Here is a 12089-nt window from a genome sequence, read left to right on the forward strand (position 1 = left end):
TTTTTTAATGTTTGTAGAGGCATGATCTACCTATGTTTCCCAGGCCAGTCTCCAATTGTTGGGCTCAGGCAATCATCCTGCCTCAGCCTCCAAATGTGCTGGGATTACAGGCATGAGCCACTGCACCCAGATCATCCAGGGTTTTGAGCAGAGCAGTGACACACCCTCGTTCATATTCCAATAGAGTTGTTATTGCTGCTAAATGGAGACTCAACTGCAGAGGCACAAAGATGAAAGCTGGGTCCAGAAGCAGCCGCAGCAATAGCTCAGGCAAACACTTAAGTCATGGCTAGACTGGTCGTTCAGGCGTGGTAGAAAATGACTGGATTCTGCATATGTTTTGAACCTACATTCAATAAGAATTGCTGTTGAATTAGACATCAAGTATGAACAAAAGAAAGGCATCTTTGAACGATTCTTCTTTGAAAATACTGCAAATGAGCTTTTATTTCTGATTTTGATCCTAATCCTAGGGGAGTTTAACATGATAGAGACATTGTTTAGGCATTAAGCATTAGACTGTTGTTTTCTAAATTGCTTCCTGAGTAAACCAATTAAAATTATAATGTGGGCTCCAGGAGAAAAGGGAAGGAGCCAAACTTGGTACAATTTCACCTCTTAAATGCCACTTAATGGCACTTTTCTCCTATTGCTTGGGTAATGAAATTCTGGTGAATAGGTGCAAAATGAACACAGGGACCCTCACGAGCAGCCCATCCCTATTTGCTCACAGCTGTAATGCTACCCGATGGTCCCCCAGGTCCCCATTTGGGAACCACTGTGTACTTTTTTAAAAACCACCACGTGCAGCAAATTCAGGCAACGTCTTTCCCTTCTCTGTACAACCTGCCTTCTGAGATGCTCAGGTGCATATTAGATATTACCCCCCCAAATTGAGGTAGATTAAACAAGATTCCAAGCTTCTCAAACTGCAGGTGAGGGGGAATCATGAAATAAAGGCCCAGTATTCGAATTAGTCCCTGGGTTAAGTTGGATTTTCATAAAACCTTCTGAATGTGTCAGCTCATATCCAACATTACACTTCAGGAGGGTTGGCCTTTACTTTGTGGTTGTGTTTGCCTTTTCCTTAAACTAGTGTTTCTTCTGGTGTGGTGTCAGGTGTTTGTTAAGAATGCACAGTTCTGGCCTCCTTTTCAGCCCAGAGGGATGAAAATGGCAGTTATCTTTTCAAAGGCCTTAGATGACTGTAAAGTATGCTACTGTTTGAAAATCCACTGCTGTATCACTTAGGAATTGCATTCATTCCTAGCAACACAGACTGTATATAAAAAAACAGTTTATTTCTCTCACTCATAAAAGAAGTTCAGACAGAGGCAATCCCGGGTTGGTCTGGTGGCTCCATAGTATAAAAATAAAAGAATTTTCAAGTTCAGGCTCATAACTTTCTGTCCTGCTATGCTCAGGTTACAGCTTCCATTCCCATTTGTAAGGTACTTCATGTCACAAGGTGGCTGCTGGAGGTCTAGCCATTGTGTTTATATTCTAGACAAGAAGGGGAAAGATGGGGGAATGGGCAAAAAAAAGGTCCTGGCTATCAATTGCCTGGCCTACTTTAAAAGAGCTCTTCTAGAAATCACACCCTTCCATGTCATTGGCCAGAATATATATGGCCACATGTAGCCACTAAGGAGGTGCAGAAATATCATTCTTAGCTGAGTATATTGATGCTGTCAGTAAAATGGAGGTATTCTTGTTAAGGAAGAAAAAAAATAGATATAGGTGGGAAACGTTCTCTGCCAAAACTCCCTTATACCATCATGCCCTGGTGTTGTGGAAAGACTGTGTAATTTGAAGATTTTTCACTTATTGTCAGTTCATTTTGGCTTTATTTGGGAGATGTGTGTTGGTTATGTCCTGAAGAATACCAAAGGAAAATGTGTTCATCATTTCTGTGGTCAGCCATGCAGACCTATTGGGAATCTACTGTATCTGGGGATGGTTTGGTTTTTTTCTTCCTTCTTTCCCATCCATCTGCCAGTCTCTTCAGTCTCTTTATTTCTTGATAAAGGAGAACAGAAGGAGAGAATGGGGAAGTCATGTTCAAAGGTGGCTCTGTCACTTTTTATGTGATATTCAGTCTGTTGAGTGTGAAATACCCACCTCCATGGTGTGGGAAAAGTTTATGAAATACTGTATATTAAAACACTTCAAGCCTTAGGGTCACTCAATAAGTCAACAGTTCTTTGACCCCTTCCTTCATTCAGATCACGCTTGTCCAACCCATGCTCCACAGGCCCCATTCAACCCGGGACAGCTTTGAATGCAGCCCAACACAAATTCATAAACTTTCTTAAAACATCATGAGATTTTTGGGGGGATTTTTTTAAGCTCAGCAGCTATCATTAGTGTTAGTGTATTTTATGTGTGGCCCAAGACAGTTCTTCTTCTTCCAGTGTGGCCCAGGGAAGCCAAAAGATTGTACTCCCCTCCCCATCTAGATGGTAAAGAACAATTGATTCTGAAATCGGTCAAGAAAGTCTAACTTCTTTGTGGGTTACTGCTCTAAAAAAAATAAGGATGCTTTTGATATGGAAAATGTTGTCACCCAAAAATGTGAGCACTTTGCCCTTAGGATTTCTTGTTCTTGCCAGAGCTGGTGGAATCCCCTGCTGAATCTTACATCTAGATATGGAAGGAGACACTTGAAAAATTGGGTGAGGTCGGCTGGGCATGGTGTCTCACGCCTGTAATCCCAGCACTTTGGGAGGCTGAGGCGGGCGAATCACAAGGTCAAGAGATCAAGACCATCCTGGCCAACATGGTGAAACCCCGTCTCTACTAAAAGTACAAAAAATTAGCCAGGTGTATTGGTGCATGCCTGCAGTCCTAGCTACTTGGGAAGCTGAGGCCGGAGAATTGCTTGAAACCGGAAAACGGAAGTTGCAGTGAGCCGGGATTGTACCACTGCACTCCAGCCTGGTGACAGAGCGAGACTCTGTCTCAAAAAAAAAAAAATTTTGGATGAGGTTCAACAAGTTCTCTCTCCTTTTCTGGGCTTCCTAGATTTCTTGAAGAAAATGGGAACCCTACCATTGGCCTGGCAACTGCATAAGGTTGATTGTTGATAGAAAACAGTAGACAGTTCTAAAGCTCAGTGTGGTCCCTGGACTAACAGCAGGACCTGAAGAGGAGTTAGAAATGCAAATTATAGGTCCCCACCCCAGGCCTACTAAATTAGAAATCTCTCTTTTAACAAGCCTTCCAGCTGATTCTGATGCAAGCTAAAGTTTGAACCATTGCTCTAAATAAAGTATTTTGCACACTTATTTTTTAAAAATCAGCTTACTTTTAGTACGCTTTTCTCCCAAATACAGTCATTGATTCTCCAGCCCCCATCTTTCTGCCCAGGCAGAAATGCTATCAAATGTGCAGTTCCTTCCAACACGCCTCATCTTTCCAGCTGGGCGAGGCTTTGCTTTGTAGACTTTATTTGCGCACTGACTAAAGCACTTGCGATCTGTCTGACATACACCGAAGTTGCTGCCAAACCTTTCCTGTTGCAGAGTTACACCTTAAATAAAAGCCTTCAGCGATTTCATTTTAATAAGCCAGTTATTGTGTTCAAAATGCTTTTGTTTAGGGGAAAAGTAGAGCCAGACACCTTTATCTGGTAATATCTAAATGGAACAAAGTTTCTAGCACATTCAACAGACGTGCTTTTGAAGAAACATGCTCAGTACATACAGGATGAAAAATACGGTTATCAGCATAGTGGGTAATAGCTTGGTAATGATCATCATTGACAAAGTTCTATTGGATTTGCTTATTTACTCTAAAAAAATGAACAAGTGAAACATGTTTGGACTAAAATGAACAATCTGCAGGATTTTCAGGAATTGTGCCAAATTTAATTTTTGTATTGCCAGAAAGTATACTCAGTATTTTCCCATTACCCTTGGTTTGCTTGGCGTTTGTTTTGGGCTATGCAGTAGTTTTATTGCGGAGGATGCCAGAGGAAAATGCAGGCAGCATTCCTGTATCCAGGCAGATAATTCAGGAGAGCTGTTTCTCCCTCACTCCTGTCCATCTGTTAATCCCCTTTGCTTGATGAAACCTTCAAAAGTCCAACATCTAAACACCAGGAGGAGATGCAAAGCTAACATTAGAGGAATGCGTTTTTTACCTGGACTTCTATGGGCTTTGAAGAGGATTGAAAGTCCTGAAAGGACTAACTCATTCTCCTTCCTCAGAGCAAGCCACATCACCTACTATGTGGCATGGGAGCGATTTGGTAGGCTGTTAATTAATATTAACTGATTTATTTTAGAAATGGAGTTTCTTGCTACATAGGTAAGTTCTTAAGTCATCCATCAAATTATTAGTTGCCTTGTGAGAAGATATTCTAACACATTCTATATTTGAGGAATTATTGGAATAATTTTGAGTAGTTATCAGGAGGCTTGAATTATAAAAGGTGACAAAAGATGTCCAGGAAATATAGAGCTGTGTTCCCAAAGAGTAGTCACTGCCTCTGTTGACTTCAGAATTCAGTCTTTAGGATGGATCTCAGCACACCAAGGAACTTATTTACTCCTAAGTTTTTCCAGAGTTCTCTATCACTTCACCTTCACTCAATCATGTTACATTGGGGTTCATCCAGTCTTCAAAGTATTTTGAATGTCTTTAATCTCATTTCTGAATCTGGACGCTGCCTAAGACGGGGTAATCAGGAACCTTCTCTGGGGAACTTGGAATCGAGAAAAGCAAGTCACTCTAGGGCAGGCTGTTGAACTGATGCTATGCAAACTCAAGTACTTTGGGAAACCTTAACCTTTCAGAATGTGAGAAGCAGATATGCAGGAAGACAGCAGAGGTAAGAGGACACTGGGCTCAGAGAACAGAAACTTGGTACGATCACCTTCCAGTGGCACATTCTCTTCCTCCATGAGACCCTATTATATACATGGCAAGGTTTCTTACCAAAAAAAAAAAGCATACCTTTATAACAATTTGCCATTTTCCCCCTGAAGTCAAACTAGTTTTAATACCATTCTATTCCTTGCAGCCTATTTTTCTTGCTTTGACTAATCTAAGTGGCTTCAGGGTTTGGTCTCACTCTACAAGCCAACAATGTTGCTACGCATCCAAAAGTGGGCCTGATGCAGTGGCTCACACCAGTAACCCCAGCACTTTGGAAGGCCAAGGCAGGAGAATCACTTGAGCCCAGGAGTTCGAGACCAGCCTGGTCAACATGGCAAGACTCTGTCTCTACAAAAAAAATTTGAAAATTAGCCAGGCATGTGGCATGTCCCAGTAGTTTTAGCTAGTCTGAGGTGGGAAGATCACTTAAGCTCAGGAGGTCAAGGCTACAGGGAGCCATGATCACTCCACTGCACTCCAGCCTGAGTGGCAGAGCAAGACCTTGTCCAAGAAGCATCTGGATTGTTCCATATACAGTAGGCCAGGCTTGATAGTGTAACCATTGTCACGTATTCATGTTATTTATTGTCGTTGAGAGCTACTTGCTTTGCCTACACTCTCATTTAATCATCACACTCTTATGATGAGTATTTTGAACAGCCACGTAACTTGCTTAGGAACCCAGAGATAGGAAACAACAGAGCCTTGACTCAGGGTTCAGATCCACCAGCCATGCTGTAGAGGGTGCAAGGAAAATTCCGACTTGGGCCAGCCTTAGCATCAGAAAGGGCTTGGTTCAAAGTACCGGTTCAAAAGGGCTCTCAGGCCTGATTGCTCTAGGCAATGGACAGGGAGTGTGTGAGTAATTAGATGTGATTAACAGGAGGGTCAGTGGAACTGCAACTAGACTCTGCATTTTCAAGCATCCACGGTATTTTATCTCATATTAGCAGTTCTCCCTAATGTTCTATAACGACAATGGGAACTGTGAAAATGACAAAGTAATGTTGGAACCAGGCCTTTCTATAAGCAATCTTCTGACTTAGGAATCAAGGTCCATTCCCCAAGACACGAGACTAGGCCCGCTTTTTTATACCTGGCCTTTGTCCGATGAGGCGTATGGCACAGGGACTCTTCTGAGGATGGATTGCTATGCCAGTCTCTGATGGGCAAATTGCCAGCTTCTAATTCCAAACTAACTAGTGATCTGGGCTTTTGCTTCTTCTCAGAGTACTGGTGAGGTGCCTTTGAAACCCAGAGCTATTCATTCCTGTCCCTGCACATAGCTCTCTGACAGCTGCCTATAGGCCCCTGCCTTTGGGAATCTAGCTAGTCTGGGACAAGAATTCTTTTTATAGCTGCCTCTGGGATTTGATTAAAAGGATCATAGGCTCATGATGGTGAATGGTTACCATCATTAGTTATGAAAATAAAGATAGCTTTCACATTTTTTAAGGCCTCATCATTACAAAGCCTTTTTACCCCTTCTTCTACCATTTATGACTTAGTTTCTGGAGATTAAAGTAGCGCTTTCGCAACTCTTCACCCCAGCATCCCCAGAACATGTGTTCATACCCACAGATCCTTAAATGCAAAGGAATTAGACCAAGTTTGTAGAATGTAACAAATATGATGAATTTGTTTTTCTTTTATTTGGTTGGTGGGTTTTTTTGTTTGTTTTTGTTTTTGTTTTTTTGGTGAGACAGAGTTTAACTCTGTAGCCCAGGCTGGAGTGCAGTGGTGCGATTTCAGCTCACTGCAGCCTCTGCCTCCCAGGTTCAAGCAGTTCTTCTGCTGTAGCCTTCAGAGTAGCTAGGTTTACAGGCATGCACCACCAGGCTGGGCTAATTTTTGTATTTTTAGTAGAGACAGGGTTTCACCTTGTTGGCCAGGCTGGTCCCAAACTCCTGCCCTCAGGTGAACCACCCGCCTCAGCCTCCCAAGGTGCTGGGATTACAGGCGTGAGCCACCATGCCTGGCCAAATATGATGAAATCGGAGCCCCCAGTCTTCCATCTTCCCCATTTGTTGAATGAATGCCTTGTTTCACAAAAGGTGATCATGTTGCTAAATAAGAGATACTTGAGAATATTTTCCATGATGTCATCTGGGCTTGTGGGATTTTTTTTGTGTGTGTGCCGCTCCCATATGACATACCTCCTGTATTAGCCAGGTTTTTTTTCCTAGTTTTGCATGTGGCTGAATGGTAGAATGTCGGTTTTCTTTTCTCAGGCAAAATTAGCTGCTTGGTGCTTTCCCCAGTTGTTGTTAGGGTTCAATGAGCCTCATAAAGTACAAGAATATGTCCTAACAGTCATAAATAGGAATGTTCTAGGGTGTGCAAAAATCCTCATGTTAATGACAATTTTTAATTACACGCTCTGCATCCCAGATTTACTGAGTCTATTTCTGATGGATGTCAGCTGCTGCCTGCCTTACAAAAGGCTTGAAACCTGGAGGGCTTTAAATGTAGGTGGAGGCTGAGGTACCTAGGGGTTTGCCGAGTGCCAAAGACTGGCTTTGACTCCATTGCCGAGGCAGGTGCTGACATATCCCTTTGGCTAGGGAGGTTCGTCACATGCTGGAGACTAACAGAGAAAATGGTAAAGCCAGCTCTCAGGGGAGTCTGCCGAGAAAGCCCTACCCTCTGGTTCACCAGCATGTTTGCTGAATTCTCTGCTTCTAGGAAAATTGACTGGCTTTGTTTTTCCCTCACAGAGAGAGGGAAAATTCCCAGATATGGATGATTTGCCTGACTCTTGCTTACGGATGAATTTCTCTGCTTACCATAGGAAACTCATCTGCTGTTGACTTTCGTAAAGGGTCAGGACTTCAGAAGTCAGTTGCATCCTGCTGGGGGCATCATCTTCCCAGTAAATGGGAATAGGCACGCAATTTGAGTAACGGCCAAGTTATCTGTATGCATTCTGTCCTTCAGGTTCACCAGTACTATAGCTGTCTCCCAGAAGAGAAAGTCCCTTATGTCAACAGTCCTGGAGAGAAACTGCGAATCAAGCAGCTACTACACCAGCTGCCACCACATGACAATGAGGTAAGGGGCTAGAGGGGGCTTAAGCAGAATTTTCTTAGAATTTTCTCTGAATTATTACCTTTTTAATAATCTGTGATCAATGAGATAGCCAAAGAAGAACTCTGGCAACTTATTTTAGGTTTTAGCTTCCTTAATTAGAGCCAAAATAAACTGGCCAACTATTTACTTCTAGTGAGTATTATTAAAAAAGCAGAATCTCATTATGAATGGGATTGGCCTCTGTGCCTGGCACTACTAGCAATTTGGGGGTAACCAGGGAGCACTAAAATTTGAAAGCTGTGATTCCAAGTTTTCTTACTTGAAGAAGATGCCGCATGGGTTGTCTGTGTATGTTGGGGAGATGATTGAGATCCTCCGGACCACTTCAAGCCCTGCAAAAACTCTGTGACTCTCTTGAATTTTCAGCATCATTTCATATTAAATGAGTGTGCATGTTTTCTACACCACACTGCAGGAGAAGTTGCATGTCCCGATTTGTAGCTCTGAACATCTGTGGTTTTGTCTTGGTGAAGTCTGACTTGCCAAGATCATTCTTTGTACTCTTGAAAGTGTAGACCAGCAGACGGTCCTTTTTACTGAACCCAGAAACATGGCACTGTAAGTGGGCATTTCTTATGCTTGAAATCTGATTGATCATAAAGAGAAATTTGTAAACATGATTTTAAAAGATCATCATGCTGGAAGGAACTCAGTTTATAAGCTAGAAATTCATTTTCAAGTATCTGGTTTTTAAAGCTAGTAATCCTACAGAACTGAACTGTCTACTTGAGTCTGACTGCATTTAAAATAAAAATATAATTTTAAATCGATAGGAGAAATGGCCCCTTTAGAGAGCTGGACACCAGCTTTCTACCAACTCTCCCACCCACAAGCTGGATCCTAGCAGCTCCATCCCAGGGGAAATGAGTGAGTGCTTTTCAGTCTTATCTTCCCACATTAGAAGAAAAGAGGATAATTTGAGAGCTTCAGAAATACATTTGAGTAAGCAGGACAAAAACTTTAAAACTGAAGTAATTCCCTAGAAAGAGAGCTATGATTCTCTTCCCTGCTGCTTTTTTCAGACTTCATAAAACAAATATAAACAATGTGTTTTCCTTTAAAGCTGAAAGCAAACATTGTAACCTGATGCCCAGTTAACTAATTTGGAAGTGAAAATGCGGGTTTTTACAAGCAGGAAGGGTGTGCCTGCCTTTGAAAGCATGTCCCTAAAATGTCAGTGGTGTAACCGTATATTCTGGGCTGTTCAGGTCACTGCAGTTTTCTCTGGGACATTTACATGAAGCCTTCTTTTTTTTTTTTCTTTTACTCTTTTTATTTAATAGAGGGAAGTGATTGCCTCTTCTCTGATTTTAGTGGTTTGTTGTGTTTATGATTAACTGCGCTTTTATGAAAAGACACACCATTCAAATTAAAACGTCCTGTTGGTAGGATCTAAGTATGTGTGACCCAATGGGCAGATTTAGCCTATTTGAAATGGCCCTTTTGAGGACAAGGGGTGATTGTGATTCTAAAGTCAATATTTGACCTTTTTTTTTTTCACAGATAAGACAATTTTGATATACACAACTGTACTGCTTTTCAAATTAGGATGTGACAGTCCTAGTTCAAAGGTTTCCCTCCAACCATCTGTATGACAAATCATCCGAGCAATTCAGTTAACCTTTCTGATGTCCAGATTACTCCAAAGTATGACAGGAGATGGGATTGGGACCGTGTTCCCCAAAGTGTGTTATATGCTGTTATGTAGACGTGGCAGTAAATAAAGTGAAACCACATATTGAGAGAGTTATTGTCTTTTAAATTGTATTTCATTCCATGTGATAGAGTGGTTGAATCATCAAGGAGGAAATTTCAATTTAGTGCTAGCCGGAGTCTCATCTCTCTCTAACTCAAACTGGCCTCCACTTTTAAACAGGAGCATCAGGGATCTCTTTTAGGATTTCCTGCAAGCAAAATGGCCAGCTAGAATCTAACAACATGGTCCTGTTCCCATTTTATTTAGGTGTCTTCTGTTTTTTTACAGGTGATATTAGTTTTCCATTTACAGTCATAATATGCTTTCTTTTGAAGTAGATGCATCTAAGTTTCAAAAAAACTGAGTCAGTATTAAAAACAGCATTAAATAAATAACAGTACAAGGATATGGCACAATTCCCAAAGTGTGCATAAATAAGGGGAGATACTGGATTCAAATATCTTTAATGTTCCTCCCTTAATTCTGTTTCTGTATTTAACAAGAAGGAAAATGTCTCTTGCAAGTTAACTCAGCTGAAGCCTAGCAGGCAGGCTGTTCCCTCCTCCACACAGATGAACATGTCGAGACTTCTGTGTAGCTCCAAAGATGCCTGGACCAACTCCTCATGCTCACACCTTTGTTTCCCTATTTTTCCAAAATTAAACGGGAGAATGGAAGCTGTGAGACACGAAAACGTCGACACCAGTTTTGGCTCACCTACTTAGAGTCATTCTTGATGTCAGGGATCACTTGTATGGGCACATGGAGATGAAAGTATCATACCTACGGTTTAGAAGAACTTCTCAGCTCTTTCCTTGCAGCTGAGCCACCCCAGGTGATTTGATGTTAGTATGGTGAGCAGAGTGAGGCAGTCAGGGTAAGGAACAGTCACAGAACCTTTAGCCTGCCCAAGGCTTGGGTTCCAGAATTCAGAGCCTTTGGTAAGCTCTTTTGGCTGTCAGCAATCCTAGTAGAGACTCATCTTAAGTCTCTCCAAGGCTGTTGCGGTTAAAGTTCAGGTGAGGGCTATAAAACCAAATGAGAGCACATTTAACAAGAAAACTCAGACATGGGCTTCAGGAGTCTTAAGGAGCAAGGGTGACTTCTTCCATGCTGTCTGTGTATATCCAGGTTCGATATTGCAACTCCCTGGATGAGGAAGAGAAGAGGGAGCTGAAGCTTTTCAGCAGCCAAAGGAAGCGTGAAAACTTGGGCCGCGGGAATGTCAGGCCTTTCCCAGTCACCATGACAGGAGCTATTTGTGAACAGGTGAGCGTGGATTCAGGGGAGTGAAGAGGCATTGTTCTGGCATCCTTTTACTCATTCATTCATCCAACAATTGTTTTATTGAGTCCCTGCTATGTGCCTGAGATACAGCAGTGAACAAAACATGGGAAAGCTTTGTCTTACCCTTCTAAGGAGTCGGAGTCTAGGGGAGGAAGTCAGACAATAAATATAATCAACAAAATAGAAAAAAAAAACAGCAATGAAGGGGACTTGGATGTACTGGATGTGTGGGGAGGCTGCAGTTTTAAGGAAGGTTGGTAGGGAATACCCCACTTAGAACATCTGAGCAAAGATGTGCACCAGATGTGCAAGAGGGAGTGAGTCATGCAGACTTTAGGACAGAGGGAATGTAAGGCAGAAGGAATGGCCAGCTCAGAGGCCCTGAGACAGGAGGGTGTCTGCTATGTTCAAGGAACAGTGAGTTGGCCAGTGGGCTGAGACAGAGGGAGTGAAGGGAGAGAATCCAGCAGATAAAGTCAGAGTTCTGGGTGAGCCATTGGAAGGATTGAGCAGAGCAGCAACATGATGGATGTATATTTTAAAAGTAGACCTTAAGAAAATGGAGTTGACCCAGGCCAGGGTCAGCCTCCCTCCCAGGATCATCCCAGAACCAGAACCATTTAAAGGGGAGGTAAATGATCTTCTCCCGGGATTTGAGGGTTCCTTATTGAAGTGCATAAAGCCATTCCCAGTCGTATGGATGGACAGGAGCTGTTTGTGAACAGGTGAGAGTGGGTTTAGGGGAGTGAAAAGGCATTCTCCCTGGGACCTCACTGAGCTCAGGATTCTGGATTTCCTTGTCTCCTCTGTTCCTGCTGAGTGCTCAGGCTGTGGTGAAGAGGAGCTTTAGAGACTGCAGGGTGGGAATACACCTTTCCCCGCCTCTCAGCTGCCACAGGCTTTCCAGTGCTGATTGTCATTCCTGGCACTTCTCTAAGTCCTACAGCTTTTTGAACATTCCTATCTAACTCCTTAAGCTCTGCGTAAACCCCTTGAATACTGAAGATATGTTAACTGGATCGACAAAGAGGAGGTGAGATGCTGCCCAAGGGAAGCAGATGTCATTTGAGGCCCTTTTTGAGATTTCAGAAGGGCAGAGTGAGAAGGTTCAGTTATATAAGATGGGGGAGCGACT

General features: G+C 42.5%; 1 protein-coding gene and 1 pseudogene across 6 annotated transcripts in view; one reads left to right on the top strand and one right to left on the bottom strand.

Moving 5' to 3' along the window:
• The window catches only part of LOC108303492, an 11896-nt pseudogene extending 4354 nt beyond the window's left edge, over window positions 1-7542 (bottom strand).
• The window catches only part of PRICKLE2 (prickle planar cell polarity protein 2), a 364780-nt gene that overhangs the window by 287003 nt on the left and 65688 nt on the right, over window positions 1-12089 (top strand). For all 6 annotated transcript variants that reach the window (XM_017527345.2, XM_037738027.1, XM_017527347.2 and 3 more), the window contains 2 exons: window positions 7819-7932; window positions 10799-10936. In XM_017527345.2, the coding sequence (XP_017382834.1) occupies window positions 7819-7932; window positions 10799-10936 (252 nt within the window). The remainder of the gene's footprint in view (window positions 1-7818; window positions 7933-10798; window positions 10937-12089) is intronic.

The sequence above is a fragment of the Cebus imitator genome, unplaced genomic scaffold, assembly GCF_001604975.1.
Source record: "Cebus imitator isolate Cc_AM_T3 unplaced genomic scaffold, Cebus_imitator-1.0 Scaffold48, whole genome shotgun sequence".
Classification (NCBI taxonomy): Eukaryota; Metazoa; Chordata; class Mammalia; order Primates; family Cebidae; genus Cebus; species Cebus imitator.